Source organism: Anabrus simplex, chromosome 1 (assembly GCF_040414725.1).
Source record: "Anabrus simplex isolate iqAnaSimp1 chromosome 1, ASM4041472v1, whole genome shotgun sequence".
NCBI classification, from domain to species: domain Eukaryota; kingdom Metazoa; phylum Arthropoda; class Insecta; order Orthoptera; family Tettigoniidae; genus Anabrus; species Anabrus simplex.
Genome location: NC_090265.1, coordinates 1,477,445,499 through 1,477,466,983, shown reverse-complemented (window position 1 = coordinate 1,477,466,983; position 21,485 = coordinate 1,477,445,499). Strand labels below are relative to the sequence as shown.

The following is a 21,485-nucleotide window of genomic DNA, read 5'->3' as shown; positions in this document are numbered from 1 at the left end:
TTTTCTTTATATTGTTGGAACTGGGGTCTGCTTCTGAGAGTATAGTGAAAACCCCGTCTTAACTACTTGTATCCTCGTGTCTGTCATACGAATTTTCAGCAAAAAATTTGACTGGTGTATGCAGTGATGGTATGAGTTCTATAATGGATAAAAGATCTGGTTCACTGAAATTGCTTAGTCCAAAGTTTTGGCACTGGCCGCGTCACAAAATGGAACTAGGTGTTGGCCATACTGTAAGCTAAGTGGCATGAATGTACTTGTGATTTTTATGAACAAAGTATTTTCATTAAACCACAGATCCCCAAAGAATTAGTATCAACTACATGCCAGTGCAAATGAGCTAGGACTGCAAATTGCAAATGTAGGGAGAGTTTTGTCTGTGAGCTAGGTAGCTTCATTCACAGAGCTGATGACGCAACTGTAAAGAGTTACAAAGTTCTGTATGAACATTTTCTGATGACTTCAGATGATCAGGATAGCATTTCTACAGAGCATTCAATGTATAGAGGTCTCTGTTCTTATATTTGTTCACAAGAGTTTGTGTTTAATCTAGTACTACTTATTGATATTTCTGATGAATTCAGAACAATTTTAAAGTATTTGCAGAAAGATTCTACTAGTCTGACTGATGCCTATAGAAGCATTTGTGCAATTGAAGGAATAAAGATGATGATGCTTGTTGTTTTAAGGGGCCTAACATCGAAGGTCATCGGCCCCTAATGGTACGAAATGAAATAACCAAAATTTTAAAGGCATCCACTGACCAAAATAAAAATAAAAAACGTCATGAAGAATGAATGGATGGATGGACAGGAACCCAACAAAACAATAAAAACTAACAAAAACCAGTGGATCAGACTCAAAACAGATCGAAAATAACATTATTACCGACCAAGGAACCACTTATAAAGCAAAATGATGCTTGGTGTCTAAAGGGGTGCAAAATCCACGTCTAAGACCCCACAGAATGGTACATGTCGCGAGTAAAATAAAACCATGGTACGTGTCATGTTGGGGTATTAATCAGAAGTAGTGAAGACTCACAGTGTTCCACAAAAGATGGTACTACTCACAAGTATTGCAATACGTACAAGTAACGCAGACCTATGGTGTAACTCACACAATGGCGCAACTCATAGCCAACGCAAACCGAGAAGGTTCCCAACCTAGGTGTACTAAACACGGGCGCCGGTATTCCCGTGGTGTTCCTCACATAGTGGGTACTAATCACAGGCAACGCAGACCCACGGTGCTGCTCATATAGTGGTACAACTCACAGGCTACGCCCAGACCCGCGGTGTTGCTCACATGGGTACGACGCACGGGTACTGGAATCCACCAGGCCAGGCTTTTATTCTTACTAATCACAAACTTATTTCGTACCGAATTTAGTGGTACTACTCGCAAGTACAGGCAACCTATGGTGTTCCCCGCGTGATGGTACAATTCAAAATTAGTTTCATGGTTCTAATTCAGTCAGCCCTTGGTCGCCCCTTTTAGTCGCCTCTTACGACAGGCAGGGGATACCGCGGGTGTATTCTACATGTGCGTCCCCCACCCGCAGGGGGTAAGGAATAAAGAGAACGTCCTGGAAAATATTTGAGGGAAGCGGAAATTGCCATACAGAATGGAAATTTTTTGTAATATTTCAATTAAAAAGGGCCCATCTTCTATGGTGAAAATAAATCAGAGTACATTTATCCAGAGTGTCTGACAATCTGAAATCCAGATTGAAGACAATTTCCTCCAATTGTAATTCTCAAAGTGTGCTGCCAATACTTCAGAGTTCAAATAACTTCTGGAGGTCACATGTGCAAATTGTGTCACACAATGTGGATATAGCCCTGTTTTACAACCAGATGCCCTTCCTGACAATAACACTACGTGGAGGGTTGCATTCACTATTGCGCATTTCTGTAGTGGTTGGTAGTGTGGTGTGTTGGAACACCGACATGGCTGGGAATTGAACCCAGGATCCTCTGAACCGAAGGCCTGAATGCTGACCATTCAGATAAGGAGTCAGATATCAGAGTTCAAAGCAATGATTGAACAAATCCAAGTACCGGAACCTTCTATATGGCCAGTAGGTGTAGTAGGTAAGCCGTGGCTCGAGGGCAAATGTGTGCCTAATTTGTAGGATCCAACACCTTATGTACTGGTACAAGAATGGTTGCTGAAACTTCACACAGCTGATGACACAGGAATCAGAAGTCAGCTTCAACAAATAAAAAAATAACATTAAAAAAAAAAAATTTTAAATGAAAGATACAAGGCTCTTTGGAAGCTCGCTCGTCTGTGAGTGTTTAAATCTTATGTCTGTTTGTAAGTAATTTTAAATATTAAGTGTTACCATGAAGTGAGCCTCCATGGCTCAGGCGGCAGCGCACTGGCCACTCACCGCTGGGTTCCGTGGTTCAAATCCCGGTCACTCCATGTGAGATTTGTGCTGGACAAAATGGAGGCGGGACAGGTTTTTCTCCGAGTATTCCGGTTTTCCCTGTCATATTTCATTCCAGCAACACTCTCCAATATTTTATTTCATCTGTCATTCAATAATCATTGCTCCAGGAGTGTGACATGCTTTGGCAGCTGGCAAGATTCCTATCCTTGCCGCAAGATGGGGGCTTCATTCATTCCATTCCTGACCCGGTCGAATGACTGGTAACAGGCTGTGGATTTTCAAGTGTTACCATGACAAAGACTGTACATATTTTATGTTACGTTATCTAGAACTACATTATACAAAAGTCAGTTAAGTTGGTATTGAACTTATGTAAATTTTAAAAATATCTTCATTACTCCTCAACTGAGACTGACATCAGAAAGGGCAACCAGTTGTAAACATGCCATATAAAGGGGTAGACAAAAAATATTATAATATGACTTCATTAATGTTTTGGTATTATCATTATTCACTAGGTAATCTAGAAAATTAGTAAAATGTATAATAATAATAACTAATTGACAATGCTAGTGGTAAATACGTCTTAATATAGAAACCAATTGCAATAGCATATTTTCTTCTAGTACCGTGTCTGTCATTGGACGTTGGCGAGCATACTCGGGCTATCATAGTTTTGTTGTTCGCTGCATGAAATAGCAAACCATGTTGCAGCTTCTCCAGCCAAGACTTGCGGCGTCTACCAGGACCTCTTTTCCCCTTGATCTTCCTTTGTATAATTATTTGCAGGAGGGTGTAAGATTCTGGGCGCTTCATGATCTGAGCAAAGTTGGAGAGCTTTCCGATTTTAACAGCCCTACACAGTTCATTTTCCTCATACTTTCTGGTCAATACCTCCTCATTCCGTACTCTGTCTACCCAGCTGATAATAAGCTTGTGACAGTAAAATCTCATTTAAAATCATCCTATTTTCATGGTGACTTTTGGATTCTACTCCGTACACCATGATAGAGAATACACAGCACCGCGCTATCCTAACCCGAAGCTCCACAGGTAGTTCTTTGCTACACAGCACTTGACTTAGGCTTGAACAAGCTGCCCTGGCCTTCTCAACACCGGAACTTTATTCTTTGGGAACGGTCCCTTTGCTCGTTGATGATGATGCCAAGGTACGTGACTTTCTCAACCCCCCCCTACATTGGCCTACACGCCGGAATCTACGACAGGGCCCTTGCTCAGAATCACGTATTTGGTCTTCTTTATTTCCAAGTTTAGACCAAGATTTTCTCACTTCTCCACCGCTCTTGATAGTATATGCTGCAGGTTCTTTGCGCTGTTGGCCATAAGGACAGTGTCGTCAGGAAATCTGATGATGTTAATTGTCGCTCCATTTGCTTTGATGCCACTATCTATATCATGCAGAACCTCCTTAAAGCAGGAATCTCAGTATGTGTTGAACAGGGCCAGGGACAGAATACAGCCTTGCCGCACATCTCGTTTAATTGCGACTTCATTTGTGAGTCAGTGTCTGCTGAAACACAGGCGTTCTGTTTCCAATATAGGTACAGTATTTAATTATGCAACTATCTTTGTCATCTATACTGAACCCTATCAGACAGCGATACCAGGACCCAATTCACAGCGCATTTAGTGTATATATTGCATTTCCCAAGGCATGAACCAGTAGTCTACAGCAGAGGCAGGCTCAGTTTCTCCAGCAAGCTAACATTGAAGGAAGCGTATCGCACCCCAATTCCAGAGCGAGAAATTAATTCCGTGAGAGAGAGCAAGCTTCTAATATCTTTGAATCCAGCAAATTTCTCTCAGACGAATTCATAGTGCCAACAGCAAAATAATTTCAAGCACTCCAGGGTCAGAAACTGATGAAAAGGTTAATATTTGGCCTATGGAGTCAAATTAAATGAATAAAAAGTCAAGATTATGAGTATGTAATTTATATAGTTATATGCCTTTGCTGGCGAGATGTAGTGTTTACAGTGCACTATGTCTTCTGGTATGGGCTATATCAATTTTGTTACTTTCATTGACCGGTCTCAGTCTCATCCTTGGCTCTGACAATATGAAAGTGACTGAGGTATGAGTGATTCTAGTAATACCATTCCTTATGCAGCCAGTCCCTATTATGAATGGTGTGAAAATATGACTCATAGGGTCGGTTGGTACATGTATTTCAGTGGGCTTGGCATACTGACATGTAATAGCAACTGCTGGCTCAGTGAGGAAAGTAACGGGAAACTACCTCACTCCTCATATACCTAGTACGCCTCTACAGTGACACCTAGGCTATTTACGACAGCTGTTGGCGGAGCTGCAGAGGATCAAACCAGCCTTCGGGCTGAATACCCAATATACATACATGCCCGACTATAAAGTTGCAATTATAAAGTACGACATAAACAGCAGAGTCCTTACTGTTGCTGGAAAGTAGGTTACCGAGAAAAAACGCCAGCAGTTTGTTAGGTTGCTTTTTTTTTTTTAACAGTTTGCTTTATGTTGCACTGACACAGACAGGTCTTATGACAACAGTGGAATAGGAATGGGTTAGTAGTGGAAAGGAAGTGGCTGTGGCCTTAAGATACAGCCACAGCATTTGCCTGGTGTTAAAATGGAAAACCACGGAAAACCATCTTCAAGGCTGCCAAAAGTGGGGTTCGAACCCACTATCTGCCGAATGCAAGCTCACTGCTACATGAACCAAACCGCGCGACCACTTGCTTGGTAGTTCGGGGTTTTTCTAAGCATGTGTGTGGAGATTTTGCCCCATAAAAGCAGAGGTCCAAGCTCAATAGTCTTGTCCTGATCTAGGTAGCTAAGAGAGCAGGTCACTTATCAAGAATTGGAGACATGTTAGTAATTTCCTTTTTGTGACCAAACATTTCACTAAAATTCAGTGTTGTTAATTATAGCAACGAATAAATGTGGGAAGATTTAAACCGCAGTACAGTAATATTACTCTGTGAATAGTTTGGCGTAGTAATTGCAGCAGTTAACGAGTTCTAATTAATATGTGATGTGAATGGATAAACTAACTTCCATTCATTGCTAATAAATACCTGCCATGGGTGGATGAACTAATTCCAGTCAGGCTAGTAAACACATCAAACGCTTACAGATAATTTTTACAGCAGGAACCCCGGAAGTTCTAGGTTCAAGTGCAGTGCTGTACCCACTAACATTCATGCGGTAACGTGAAAATTGTAACCATGGCGGATGATAAAGATGTTGATTCCCATACGGAACCTGAAATATTTGCTCCGAATGAGTAAATTTATAATACCAATATAGTTGGTCCGTTATTGGACATTATAAATTTTCCAGCTAACTCATTCCTGGTTGCCAGCGTTTCACCCCAGTGTGATAAGTTGGGCTCATCAGTTAGCAAACAGCACACCTACCAAGACACATGGAACAAATATTTCAGGTTTGCTATGGGAATCAACATCTTTATCATCTGATGGCCAGGCAGGCATCAATTTTTGAAAATGAGACAAAGTCTCTCATAGTGCATTGGCACTGCCAGTGGCTCCAAGTAGCCAACGCAGTGACCTCCACGGTATGCACTAGCCACGCGTCTTGGTAGGTGTGCTATTTGCCAACTGATGAGCCCAACTTAGCACACTGGGGCAAAACGCTGGCAACCAGGAATGAGTTCGCTGGAAAATTTATAATGTCCAATAACGGACCAACTATACTGGTACCATCACAGAGACAATAACTGATGAACCATTGTTTTCTACGCAGCGGTGAGATAGTTCCGATCCTGAAGGAGTAACAAGGCCTCATTAGTCAAGTAGTGCTATGCCAGGATGGATTCTACAACAGCAACATGGGTTGCTAAATCTCCACGGTACCGGGCGAGTTGGCCGAGCGTGTAGAGGCGCGCGGCTGTGAGCTTGCATCCGGGAGATAGTAGGTTCGAATCCCACTATCGGCAGCCCTGAAAATGGTTTTCCGTGGTTTCCCATTTTCACACCAGGCAAATGCTGGGGCTGTACCTTAATTAAGGCCACGGCCGCTTCCTTCCAACTCCTAGGCCTTTCCTATCCCATCGTCGCCATAAGACCTATCTGTGTCGGTGCGAAGTAAAGCCCCTATCAAAAAAAAAAAAAAATCTCCACGGTAGCCTGGAGAGGCCAAGGTCCACCACAGATGGAAGTCAAATAATGACCTATGTTAGAATTGAACGGGGAGTCTTGGGAAATAGGAGAAATCTGTTTAAAGATCATGGTATTCTCATGTTTGCATGTAATTTCAGGTATCTTGTTTGTTGTGCTGACATAGTCCATGAGTTTATGTTGAAGGCACCAAGGCCAGAAGTTTTGTTACCTGTGGAATTATATTAATGAGAGATGTTTGAATAAAAGAGAATACTGGCAGCTACAGAGATTTTAATGAGATGATAAAAACACATATGAATAATGCGAGGCGTGTTTTTTAAGTAAGGTCCGTTTGAAAATAAGTACACAACGAAAGGTTATTTATTTTTTTATTTTTGCTATTTGCTTTATGTCGCACCGACTAGGATATGTCTTATGCCGACAATGGGATAGGACAGGCCTAGGAATGGGAAGGAAGCGGCCGTGGCCTTAATTAAGGTACAGCCCCAGCATTTGCCTGGAGTGAAAATGGGAAACCACAGAAAACCATCTTCAGGGCTGCCGACAGTGGGGTTCGAACCCACTATCTCCCGATTACTGGATACTGGCCGCACTTAAGAGACTGCAGCTATCGAGCTTGGTAAAAGGTTATTTAAAAAAAAAGTAAATTTATTTTCAGAAAGTACATACCGCACTCTATTTTTCGACATAATTGCCAAGTTTGTTCAAACACTTATCATACCCCGTAACCAATTTTAAAATACCCTCTTCATAGAAACTTGCCACCTGCTCTGATAACCAAGAGTTCACTGCCGTTTTCACGTCATCGTCATCATTGTAATGGTTGCCACTGAGGTGATGTTTGAGGTGGAGGAACAAATGGTAATCGCTCGGCGCAAGATGAGGTTGGGTGGTCTAAACCTTCCCAGCCAAAACTGTCCATTAAATAGCGGGTCTGACCTGCAGTGTGAGGTCTTGCATTGTCATGGAGAAGGACAATTCCCTTTATCAGCATGCCGCGTCTTTTGTTTTGAATCGCTCAGCGTAGCTTTCTCAGGGTTTGGCAGTATGCTTCTGCATTGATAGTGGTTCCTCGCTGCATGAAGTCGACTAACAAAACACCATGCCTATCCCAAAACAGCGACACCATGATTTTGCGCTGGGACAGAGTCTGTTTAGCCTTCACCTTTACAGGCGAGTGTGTGTGTGTGTCACCATTCCATGCTCTGTTGCTTCGATTCGGGCATGATATGCGAAACCCATGTTTCATCCCCAGTTACCATCTGACCCACGAAGCTGTCACCTTCTTTGTCATAACGAGTCAAGAACTTCTGCGCACACTCAAATCTTTGGTTTTTGTGGTCCTCTCTTAGGAGTTTCGGGACCCAACGGGAGCACAGTTTTCTAAACTTTAGGGGTTCAGAAACAATGTTGTAAAGCACTGATCTCGACACGTCAGGAAATTTGTTTGAGAGACCTGTTATTGTGAAGCGCCTGCTCTCATGAATCTTCGCTTCAACTGAAGCCACCAAATCGTCTGTAATCAAAGAAAGGCGATCGGAGCGGTCCTCATCATGGACGTTGTCACAGCCATCTTTGAATTGTCCTACCCACTTGAGCACTTTGCTTTTACTCATAACAGTATCACCGCACACTTTGCAAATCTGTTGATGAATTTCTGCAGCAGACAGGTTCCTTGCTGACAAAAACCGAACCGCATCACTGACCGAACCTCACACGCAGCGGGCGAGTTGATAGTCTTTAACATTTTGAAAGCGCAGAACAGAACCGTACAGGTTAGCTACAGAGCTGAAACTGAGCACAGTTGTTCCCGAGGCATGCCGGTACACGACGCATGCGCTCGTTGCAATATGCGCGCGAACTACTAGTGTCTACAACAAAACGGACCTTACTTAAAAAACACGCTTCGTATAAGCCATGCATGATTAAATATAGAAGTACAATGCCCATAAAGTGATTTAGCTGGGGAAATTAAATAACAGAGGATGCTGTGAAAGATGTAATGAAAAGAAAGTATTGAGGGCCAGCTGAGCATAAAGATAGCAGCCATTGTTCTAGATGGCACAGATGATTTCAAGATCCACAGGCAAAGGGAGAGTAGAGACCATCATCCCCAAACAAATAGTTGACAGGAGAATTATGTCACTGGGATAGTAAGGTCTAGTTCACCCCTTTGTGTTGTAGTACAGTTGGAATAAATGAATAGGTTATCTCGGCGTATAGCTATAGCTTCCTTTCATAAGTCTTACAGGTTTTGAAGTCTTGAGGATTGACCCACCCGGATGTGAGTTCGGCTCCCACCTGCTTCTTTTGGAGAGGCACTGCTGCATTTTATTTCAAGATCCTACGTGTTGTTCATGTGACTGTTTGTAGTTCTATTTCATTCTGTGTTATTTATTGGGTTACTCCATTTTTGCATTTATTTGTATTTTCTTGAGGTTGGCAACTTCTGCCTCACACATGGTTGTGGACTCATTCCTCTTTGCTATCACGACTGCAGCCATGGCTTAGAATCAGGGCTTTCTGGGGGAATATTATAGGTTCTCACTTCAGGGTCATACAATGTGTGACATGAATAACAATAGTTAATTTATTTATTTATCATATTGGATGGAACTTGGAATCCAGTGTCAATTTAGTTTATTACTCATTGTGTTTCAATAATATTTTCCAAACTATATTATCTTCGTTTGCTTACTTATATATTGCATATTAACCATCACTAATTATTGATTTTGGAGTCCTATTACTTTTAAAAAATGTGTTAAACTGAATGCGTTCTGGCCGGAATACTCGTTCACATGCCTCTCGAGACGAGAAAGTGATCTAACTGGTTACAGTCGTAGTAATTTTTGTAGCGGAATCAAGGACACCCATTCTTTGAGCCAAGTGCGGAAGTAACGGGAAGATGGTTTACCTTGTGTTACTATCAGACTACTTCATGGACTTGGGATGATTCAAATGGCATAAAACACGTGTGATACCAGCTATCTTACTATGGTGACCTGAACTTAAACTGTTACAGTAATCATACCGTGATGGTTCTACACTTCAAACACAAGTATGTAATGCACCACACTATTAAAGAAGGTGAAAAGCGAGTAATATTCTATTCTTAAAATTTATCTGAGGAATGTTGATCTCAACCAGCAAGTTGATCAAGTTTAATTCAGCTGTGGAACGTAAAAATTATGAAGTTAATTGGTGTAACCTTGTAATGGCAGTACATAGTTCATTGGTGTCACCTCTGTTTTCAAGATGGCTAAAGGAAAGATAATCTCTTTACCTCAGTACCTTTCAACTACATTAATAAAAATCCTGTTATCAAAAGAAATTCCTAATCATAAAGTTAAATGTTGTGGTATTTTGATTGCATCCTAATTCTTTTACTTTAATTGATGCATCTGCAAGTTTGAATATAATGAATGGCTGTATAATATTGAGGTCTATCTATTTGAAACTGGCCTTCTGCATAAGATCATAATTTGGGAATTACCTTACCAACATTCTGTACTCTCACATTAATAATTTTTGTGAGTTAATTTATTACATTTAATGTTCTCGTAATTTCATTTTAATCTTAATGCTACTGTATGTAGCGGTTTACGCTGGTATACTTTCCTTCTCTTTACAATAAATTTATTAACTATTTATTATTTTTGGGTAACCTTCAGGTTATACTGAAAGTTTATGAAGCTGGATGAAGAATTTTCAAATACTACTGGGGTCGTGATATTAAAGAATATTTGGTCGGTTCGTGAAGGTCAGAATAAATCTTAATGATTATTTTACCTGCGATATTCATTTTCTGTACTAAATGTTATTTCTGCTGCTATCATGCTCTTCCTTTTCTCTCATGTGGGTTGGCTTATTACGTGTTTAGTTATCCTGTTATGGTTGGTTCGTATTTCATTAGTGTGTTGTCTTTTAACCGTTTTTCCTGAGTTTGTTTCTTGACAGTACTCCCTTTATTATATGTGTATTTCTGGATATTCATTTTGGTTTGCTACAGTATTACCTCCCGTATCACAAATCTTCTAAGATATCCTGAAAGACATGACTCAAATAATTATTATTAAGTAAAATAGCAGAGGAAAAGTTTAAACAAAAGAACATTTAGAGGATACTGGTGTGAATCATGAATGGTCACAAAAAAAAAAAAATCACTCACAAAATTAGGACAATAAGTAGAGGTTTCAGTTTCTTCTGCATACAGAGCTACAAAGCTGTTACACATCTCCTGGTCATAGTGTACTATTCAATGTTGTATATGTCAGGTAATAGTACAAAAACCTGGTATTTTCGCACCTCTACTCCTTCCTTGTACCCTAATGAATATATCTAATAGCATTTGACGGTACTTACAGTGAAATGACGATGGTCGGCTTCTGTAAAGTAACCCACTTAAAATGTCAAAAATGGGCATTACCATGAAAATTAAAATCTATAGATTAATTTCTTTGGTTCGTCTTTACCCTTTCTTATACTCTGCTAATTATCTGCTTCATTTTTGGTTTTTTTTCTAACCCTGTATTTGTTTTAAAATTTATTATTATTATTATTATCATCATTATTATTATTATTATTATTATTATTATTATTATTGAGAGGGTCTTGCTTGAACATATGAACTTGATTGTTTGCTGCTCTGCAATTAATGATATTTTTCTGGATTTAAAGAAGTGTTATTATTATTATTCATGAATTAGATGCGAATTAATGATAAATGGTATTTAATCTGGTAATGATTTTATCACAAAGATTTAGGTGAAAATTCAGTTTCAATTTTCACCTCTTGCCTAACTTAATAATTCAATCACTGGTGATTTCATTTAATATCATATTGTAAAAGGTCAGGATCTTAAAACAATTTATCCAACTCAATTTAAATTTAAATGTTTATAAATTATTAGGGTCACCTAGTAATTTCATTTTTTCGGTAGGAAGGATGTAAATTATTTCATGAACATTTGATTTTAATTGTAATAAATCCATCTCTATATCGTGAATGGTCTTATTTATTTGATAGTGTGTTTCTCCTCTGCAAACCATGTGACCTTGCCGTGGTGGGGAGGCTTCCGTGTCCCAAAGAAGCAGATAACCGAGCTGCAGGTGCAACCATATTGGATGGGTATCTGCTGAGAGACCAGAATAAGGAATGGTTCATCGAAAGGAGGGTAGCAAACTTTTGGAAGTTGCAAGGGCGGAAGTCTGGATGATTGACTGATATGGCCTTGTAATAACACTCAACATGGCTTAGCTGTGTTGATACTGCTACACGGCTGAAAGCAACGGGGAAACTACAGCCGTAACTAACTCCCGAGGACATGCAGCTCTCTCTGTATGAATGATTACTGATGATGGCTTCCTCCCGGGTAAAATATTCCGGAGGTAAACTAGTCCCCCATTCGGATCTCCGGATGTGGACTACATGAGAGGGGACACATCAGGAAGATGGATACTGACATTCTGCGAGTCAGAGCGTGGAATGTTAGAAGTCTGAATCGTTGTGGTAGATTAGAGAATCTGAAAAGCGAGATGGATAGACTAAAGTTAGATGTAGTTGGTATAAGTGAAGTACGTTGGTCAGGCGACTATCGAATTATCAACACAAAATCAAACAGGGGAAATGCAGGAGTTGGTTTAATAATGAATACGAAAATAGGGCAGCGGGTAAGCTACTATGACCAGCATAGTGAAAGAATTATTGCCGTCAAGACAGACACCAAACCAATGCCCACCACAATAGTGCAGGTCTATATGCCTACTAGCTCAGTGGATGATGAGAAAATCGAAAGAATATATGAAGAGATAGAAGATTTAATATATACAATATATAAAAGGTGACGAGAATCTAATTGTGATGGGAGACTGGAATGCAGTGGTAGGCCAAGGAAGAGAAGGTAATACAGTAGGAGAATTCGGATTGGGACAAAGGAACATGACAGGAAGTCGGCTGGTTGAATTCTGCACTGCTCATAATTTAGTCCTTGCCAATACTTGGTTTAAACACCACAAATGACGGCTGCATACGTGGATGAGACCGGAGACACTGGAAGGTATCAAACAGACTTAATAATGATTAGGCAGAGATTCAGAAACCAGGTGTTGGATTGCAAAACTTTCCCAGGAGCAGACATGGACTCTGACCACAACTTGTAGGTCATGAAATGCCATCTGAAGCTGAAGAAATTGAAGAAAGGAAATAATGCAAAAAGATGGGATCTAGAAAAGTTGAAAGAAAAGAGTGTGAGGGATTGTGTTGCACAAGGACTAAATGAAGTCAGTAGGGCTACTGAAGAAATGTTAGGAAGGAAGAAAAGATCAACTAAGAATCAGTGGATAACTCAGGAGATACTAGTCCTGATTGATGAACGACGAAAATACAAGAATGCTAGGAATGAAGAGGGCAGAAAAGAATACAGACGATTAAAGAATGAAGTGGATAGAAAGTTTAGGGTAGCTAAGGAAGACTGGCTGGAGAAGTACAAGGATGTCGAAGGTTGTATGATCCTAGGAAAGGTACATGCTGCATACAGGAATATCAAGGAAACCTTTGGAGAAAGGAAATCTAGGTGTATGAATATTAAAAGAGCTCAGATGGAAAGCCACTTCTAGGAAAAGAAGACAAAACAGAAAGATGGCAGGAACATATCCAACAGTTGTATCAAGGTAAAGATGTAGATAATATGGTTCTGGAACAAGAAGACGCTGTTAATGCTGATGAAATGGGAGACCCAATTTTGAGGTCAGAGTTTGACAGAGCTGTGAGCGACCTAAATAGGAACAAGGCACCTGGAATCGATGACATTCCCTCTGAATTACTGACTGCCTTACGAGAAACCAGCATGGCACGGTTATTCAACTTAGTGTGTAAAATGTACGAGACAGGAGAAGTGCCATCCGATTTTCAGCAGAATGTTGTTATACCTATTCCCAAGAAAGCCAGTGCTGACAGGTGTGAAAAATACCACACCATTAGTTTAGTATCTCATGCCTGCAAAATTTTAATACGTATTATTTACAGAAGAATGGAAAAACAAGTTGAAGCTGAGTTGGGAGAATATCAATTTGACTTCAGAAGAAAGGTAGGCACACGTGCAGCAATCCTGACTTTAAGTCTGATCAAGAAAGACAAGCCCACGTACATGGCATTCGTAGATCTAGAAAAGGCATTCGATAATGTTGATTGGACCAAGCTATTTAAGATTCTGAAGGTGACTGGTATCAGATAGCGAGAACGAAGAATTATCTACAATCTGTATAAAAATCAGTCTGCAGTGATAAGAATCGAGGGTTTTGAAAAAGAAGCAGCAATCCAGAAAGGAGTGAGGCAAGGCTGCAATTTGTCCCCCCTCCTTTTCAATGTTTACATAGAACAGGAAGTAAAGGAAATCAAAGAGGAATTTGGAAAGGGAATCACAATCCATGGAGAGGAAATCAAAACCTTGAGATTTGCCGATGATATTGTTATTTTATCTGAGACTGCACAAGATCTCGAGATGCTGCTGACTGGTATGGACGAAGTCTTGGGTAAGGAGTACAAGATGAAAATAAATAAGTCCAAAACAAAAGTAATGGAGTGCAGTTGAACGAAGGCAGGTGATGCAGGAAATATTAAATTGGGAAATGAAGTCTTAAAGGAAGTAGATTAATATTGTTACTTGGGTAGTAAAATAACTAACGATGGCAGAAGTAAGGACATAAAATGCAGATTAGCAGAAGCAAGGAAGAGCTTTCTTAAGAAAAGAAATTTGCTCACTTCAAACATTGATATAGGAATTAGAAATATGTTTTTGAAGACTTTCGTGTGGAGTGTGGCATTGCATGGAAGTGAAACATGGGCGATAACTAGCTCAGAAAGAAAGAGAATAGAAGCTTTTGAAATGTGGTGTTACAAAAGAATGCTGAAGGTGAGATGGATAGATCGAATCACGAATGAAGAGATACTGAATCGAATTGGTGAGAGGAGATCGATTTGGCTAAATTTGACGAGAAGAAGATATAGAATGATAGGACACATCTTAAGACACCCAGGACTTGTTCAGTTGGTTTTTGAAGGAAGTGTAGGTGGTAAGAACGGTAGGGGTAGACCAAGGTATGAATATGATAAGCAGATTAGATGAGGTGTAAAATGCAAGTTACGTAAAAATGAAAAGGTTAGCACACGATAGGGTGGCATGGAGGGCTGCATAAAACCAGTCTATGGATTGATGACTCAAACAACAACAGTGCGTTTCAACAAACCAAAACTTTTATCAACGTGACTTGTGCATCCACTCTTTTTAATTTTATTAATGACCACTAGCACTTACGGTAATTCTTTCTTGCGGATTGCTGAAATGAAGTTAAGTTTATTTACCTAAGTGTCATTTATTAAATTGGAATTTATTAAGTGGAATTTTACTGTGTGTCTCCAAAAACTTTTTAAGTAGTCAGTGGAACAAAAAACCAATATTATTATTAATTTTATTGTGAATTCCTACCATCTATGATTAGAGTATAGATGATATTACTTTCAATGTAAGCTGGTATAGCCTAATCATAATATTACGTATGTAAGAGGTATAATACTCTCGCACTGGCAACAAAAACCAGGAATGAGAAAGCAAACTAAAATCCTACAGTGGGTGCATTGATGCAAATTTTGTTGGCAGGCATAAGTGTTGTAAATAGTAGTACAGTATTGTTAGCATTGTTTCTGGAGAGAAAAAGCTCTCTTTTAGTTTGTGCATTGCAGGTGCAGCATTTAAAATGCTTGGAAGAAGCCAATGAAAGTAGAGAATTTATTCTCAACGTCAGAGAATTTTTGAGAGGGAACATGAAAATAATGGCACCCTCTTACCTGGGAGCAAACTGGTACAAAGAACTGCAGAGATGTTTCATGTGACTAAGTGTATTGCATCACAGATAACATCAGAGAAGCACAGCCAGTCAGGAGAAGAAGAAAACGAAGACATCAAAAAGTACAAAATTAGACAGGGACTGGCATTGAAGAGTTTAACTATGGTGGAATATGTCATCATATTCATCAATATCATGCTCACGAGGTATGAGAGGGCTGGAAACAAAGATGGGTATCATGAATACATCCTTATACTTCATACGTGCAATTATTACTAATATTACCCACAAAATCACTAAGAATGCGACATTTCGGGACCTAATAATAAATGGAGTCCTGAACACAAGTGAGTGATTTTCAATGCAATATTATTATTATTATTATTATTATTATTATTATTTCCAGTTCTCTACTTCTTTACCGGAGCCCTAAATGGTCGTGTGAACAGTCATAACCCTTGCTATTGGTGTGCAGAAAATGCTAATGGAGTTTATTAAGTCCCACATTATGAGAGGAAGATTGGTGTTTGGTGTGCTGTTAGTGCAAGAGTAATAACTGGGAATACTTTTTTTTTTTTTTTTTTTTTGAGACTATAGTAAATGCAAAGATGTACTAAAATGACATTTTGATGCCATTCTTCCATAAGTTAACAGAAGAAGAAAAATCGCGTAGGTGGTTTCAACACGGTTCAGCCCCTGCTCATGCAACAGAAGATTCCCTCCTTACAATCTCGGAAGTGTTTGCAGAGAGACTGATCAGTGCTGGTCTATTTCCCCCTCGTTCTTCAGATCTTACAGTGTGCGATTTTTACTTGTGGAGTAAACTGAAAGAAAATCATATCAAACAAATCCTCACACATTGGAGGAATTGAAAGAAAATATTACCAATGAAATCAGAAACATTACATTGGCAGAACTCACTCGCGTCAGGAAGAATGTGGTTACCAGACACAATGCTTGTATAACCAAAGAAAGACGACATTCCAGCATCTTTTAGAACGTCAGATTTCATACACGCTTAAAGAATGGTGGCCACGTGCGACATAAGTTTGGCCGAGGACACTCCCGTAGCGCAGAGGACAAACACCGTGCATTCAGTCTTCGTTTATATGGGAGACCTTGTATATTAACAAATACAGTAGAGACAATACACGACACTTACGGATTTCGCCTTGCTAAAATGGGAGACAATTCGACGGTGGCGCACCTAGTGACTTGACCTGAACAAATCGCGCTAAATTCAAATATCAATGGAAATGTATATACGGAAATGGATAAATAAATTACGTCTAGAAAGAAAGTGGTACCGGTATTGAGATATTAACTTCGAAGTTGCTAAAGCAATTCTGGATAAATTAATGAAGAATTATTTAAAAGGTTATTATTCAAAGACTGAAATTAGACATATAAACAAGGTGTGAAATGGACTGCTGTGAAATGGCTTATCTTCCATTTATGCATTACTTTTTTTAGCTTTAGCATACCTGCCTGAAATCTTACGGTTGGATTTGTCTTTTTTCCTCATTTAAAAACATTGTATCATCACATTAAGACATTTGTCAATAAAAATATCGGCACATTCCTTACATATATGATGCAATGAATTAACATATAATAGCTGGACAATTTTCCTCTTAACATGAAGCCTACTAACAGAAAGAAAATCTATAAAATCTCGGCTTTAATCTGAGAAGAGGGATAAAAGAAAGAAAAGTTTGAAAATGTTGTCGATAGTGATGCTTTGAGGAATATTTACGTACAATTAGAGTAAAAATGTAACATACCCTTGGCTGTATAGTCGAGGATTTTTAAAGTCGCTGGCCTGGAAATGATCTGAACAGATCTTATAATTCTTATACAAGCGTAACGTCCCTTCTTTCTTGTACACTTTATCCAAATCGCTTCTGTGACATTTCAAAACACACACATCACACCTACAACAACACATCGGTATTGAAGGTTAACTGTTGCACTATACAATAAAATATGCGTATTATATTTTAAGCCCGTTAAAACATGGGTCGAGCAGGTCAGACGATTATGAAGTACTATAAAAATCTCTGTCACTGGAAGAATATATATGCAAACACAATATTACTTACATATTCTTGTCACGAGGGAACCTGAAGAACGACTGCGCATTTTTCTCTACTTCGTAATTACTTTTTTTGCTAGGGGCTTTACGTCGCACCGACACAGAGAGGTCTTATGGCGACGGTGGGATAGGAAAGGCCTAGGAGTTGGAAGGAAGCGGCCGTGGCCTTAATTAAGGTACAGCCCCAGCATTTGCCTGGTGTGAACATGGGAAACCACGGAAAACCATTCTCAGGGCTGCCGATAGTGGAATTCGAACCTACTATCTCCCGGATGCAAGCTCACAGCCGCGCGCCTCTACGCGCACGGCCAACTCGCCCGGTACTTCGTAATTACTGCAGCCAAACACAGCACATACCTTTCCCCTCATGTTGAGAGGAGATATCAAGGAATGACACACGCTACTATTTAATTATGCCAACTCACTGAAAACGCATAAATAACACCAAAAACTTCACACAAAAATACACGTGCTCTTATGACAGAATCAGTACCGTTCAGGCCTATCCGCTAGAGTGAGCTCCAATAGCTGTCCCTCGATATCTCGCTCAGTGTCGTGTATTGTCTCTACTGTATTTGATATTAAGACATTTAATAAACAAATGATCAGTGATTGACAGCTAATAAACCTGAAAAGGCAGGAACTCGTGCTATGCATATTACATCACCAACACTCAATGCCTGTGAACAAACAAGTCAGCTGACAGGAACTATTTTGTGACTTGCTGCTGGATATACATAGTTGACTGTTTACATGTCTCTATTATCTCCTAGGAAGTATTAGTGAAATTAGTGGAAAAATATTATGTCAAAAGAAGAAGGAATTCAGACCACTTACCTTCTTTCTCAGGTACGATGATATTTCGTTAAATTCAGATAACACCACCTTCCCATGCCTGAAAACTGGAAGGGTTCCGTTGGGAGTTCGGAATGGGTTATTCGTAGGACGAATTTGTAAAGGAACGCCTGAAAATTTTGCATATGCCTAGAAATATAGAAAACAACTATATTTAAGAATGTATATATAAATATGTGTAAAACACCGTGTAATCCTTCACAACTAAAAAATATCAATAAGACTATCCTCATAACAGAAAAATGTCGACAAACTGAATTAACGTACAGGGCGAAAAATGAAAATAAAAAAGCTTACCATAACCTGCAAACAATGCAAATCTACGGATGGCAATCCCCAATCTCCACCCCAAATATCCAGCTCCATTGGACGATTCATTTTACCAGTCAAATATTTACGTTTACAACACGTTTCTCCACATTTTTGCCTCCTCCGCAAGAAACTTACTCACATACTAACACACTATTAGTAATATTAGTGTCAAATAAAAGTCAGACAATGAATTTATCTCTGAAAATCACATTTCACACCTATATATCAAACCGATCAAAACACAATACATACATCAAATAACGATGTACAAAAACTCTGAAGTTATTGCCTAACCTGCATATACATAATTTCGAAAATGTATATCACACAACACATACACACATCTTCCACAGATGATTAGTGACAGACTGTTTCGTTCAATGATTCGCACAAACAGATAGAGATGGCGCTTCCCATGATACTACTACCGGCCTTGCGAGAGTGGCACCGTTGCCTACGAGATATACATAGCTACTAATTTCACACTGTGCTACGAACCGATCAGGTTGTGCGTTGTGTGGGTTGTTTACTTAGTGGACGTGTTGTGTTAGTTCGTGATTCGTTTCTCTTGCATATCGTTAGCTGTGAGTACTTCGTGTGGTGGGGAGGTCCTTTTGGACAATTCGCAGCTGCCTATTGATAATGGGCCGGTAGATGCAGAGTGGGTTGTTGTCCCATATGCTCTGTACTCTGACCAGCCAACCGAGCAGAGGAAAGTTGGCCACGGCTCTACGCCTCTGCATTCGGGAGACGGGTCTGGGGCACAGTGCCGGACTTCACGCCCGTCCCCACCCGTCGGCTCTCCTGAGAATGGTTTTACCGTTATATTCCAATCTCCTACACTAAGGCGAATGCCGGGACAGTTCGTAATATAGGCCGCCCACCCCGTCAACTTCTCCGCACATCTCCTTCATCGTAACAAATCTCCCGGCCTGAGAGACGGCGTCACCGTCTGGGAGGCCCGCCTCCCCCTTCAGGGGAGGAATGAAAACGTTTAGTAGTAGTGGTAGTAGTAGTAGTATTGATAATGAGGTTGAAGTGGAAATGGACGATGAAACTCTGGATAATCAATCTACCGATCAGCTTACTCAAGACCAAGTTCCTGACATGCAAACAGCGCACCGTAGTCAAAATCCACCACCTCCTGTTATTCAGGAAGTGTATACCCGGGAACATTCTGGACCATATATTGTTTTGGTGAATCAGTAGCAGATAAAAATGTCGGGCAACTTCACCATATGGCTTTAGGCCGACTTTTTTACGATAGGAATTTACCAGACAAATCAATAACACGTAAAGGCAGAAATCGTCTCCAAGTCGAATTCAGTTACGCTGTTCAAGCGAACGAATTTTTGTGTCATTCTTTACTTGAAACTATTCACGCTCGAGCATACATACCCAGCCCAAATACCTTTCGTGTTGGTATTATAAGAGGAGTAGATAAAAACTTGACTGAAGAGTCTATTCTCCAACACCGCAAAGCCGATTATAAGGTCAAATCTGTCCAGCGTTTGCATCGTAAAGCTGTTATCAATGAATCCATTTAATACATACCCACTGGTTCTGTCAAAGTAGTTTTCCGCTCACAACATCCTCCACGATATGTCTCACTTTATAGTGTATTTCTCGATGTTGAAGCTTTTATTTTCAACTCAATTATGTGCAAAAAATGCCAACGCTCCGGCCATACCGTCCGGCTGTGTCGGGCACAAGCTTTCCGATGTGGCAAATGCTCCCTGCAGCATGCCACAGATAAGTGTACCGAACGAATTACAAAATGTGCACACTGTAAAGAGGACCAACCAACAGGGCATGTTACATGCCCCAAACATAAACTTCAACAACATGTTAAAAACATTATGAGCACTGAGAACATATCTTTCCCAGAAGCAAAATCTAAGGTTACACCCCCGATATATTTCCCTACTCAAAATCCGCAACAATTCCCACCCCTCTTTAGTGAACCCTCCCCGCCACACGTCGAGAACCTGAGAAAACGTAAGTTTACTCAGGTTATTATGCAATCGCCAAGACCTCAGCCCCTTCCTGGGTACGATAGAACTGCGCATATGGCTACTGCAGTCAAAACCCTCGACTTCTACAGCTAATGTTATTTCCCCCATCCCTCCCTCCGAACATACGGAACATCCCGTTTATCGCCAAAAGGCCCACTTTCAGAAAGATATCCATAACATCATTCTACTATTAATCCAAGCTTTAGGTGATCACCCCCCCCCCCTCCATCTACCAGCTGCGAGACCATTTACGCGACATTTTTACTCTTTATGATCAACATAGTTCAATGGACTGCTAGGAGTGTACTCAATAAAAAGAGTGAAATTCAATTAAGTATTAACGAAACCTGTGCTCATATTCTTGCGTTGCAAGAAACATGGTTTTCAGACCAATCAACCTTTTCGTTACCGGGATATAATCAAGTGCGTCACGATGGCCCAGGGTATGGTGGAGCTGTCTTCTTTATCCATCGTTCCCTCCCCTACCAACCCTTACCTATTCAAAACCCTATACCTCACACTTTCATTGTTGGTATTATTTATCACCGCTTACACCTTATCAATCTGTACCGTCCCCCTGATGTTCATAGCACAAGTCACACAATGGGCACAATTTTTTCAGCAATTTGAGCATTTACCCAATATTCTATACATATGTGACTTTAATTTACACTGACTTAGCAAATGTCATGGGATAGTCACCTAATAGCGTGTGGGGCCTCCTCTGGCCCTGTGAACTGCAGTGAGACGCCGTGGAAGTGAGCCGTGATTTGTTTTACGGTTGCCCGTCTGTCACTATTGACAATCCGTCTCAGATGTCGCCG

At 40.1% G+C, this 21,485-nt stretch overlaps 1 protein-coding gene across 3 annotated transcripts in view; it reads right to left on the bottom strand.

Annotated features, from left to right (window-relative positions):
- LOC136858425 (metaxin-1) overlaps window positions 1-19,023 on the bottom strand; it is a 236,578-nt gene extending 217,555 nt beyond the window's left edge. For 2 of the 3 annotated variants that reach the window (XM_067137955.2, XM_067137954.2), the window contains exons 1-2: window positions 18,632-19,021; window positions 18,317-18,463 (exon numbers count right to left, since the gene is read on the bottom strand). In XM_067137955.2, coding sequence (XP_066994056.1) covers window positions 18,317-18,463; window positions 18,632-18,712 — 228 coding nt within the window. In that variant the 5' untranslated portion in view covers window positions 18,713-19,021. Of the gene's footprint in view, window positions 1-18,316; window positions 18,464-18,631 lie in introns of all 3 variants that reach the window. The other variant, XM_067137956.2, reaches the window with a different exon arrangement.
- Between the last annotated feature and the right edge of the window lie 2,462 nt (window positions 19,024-21,485).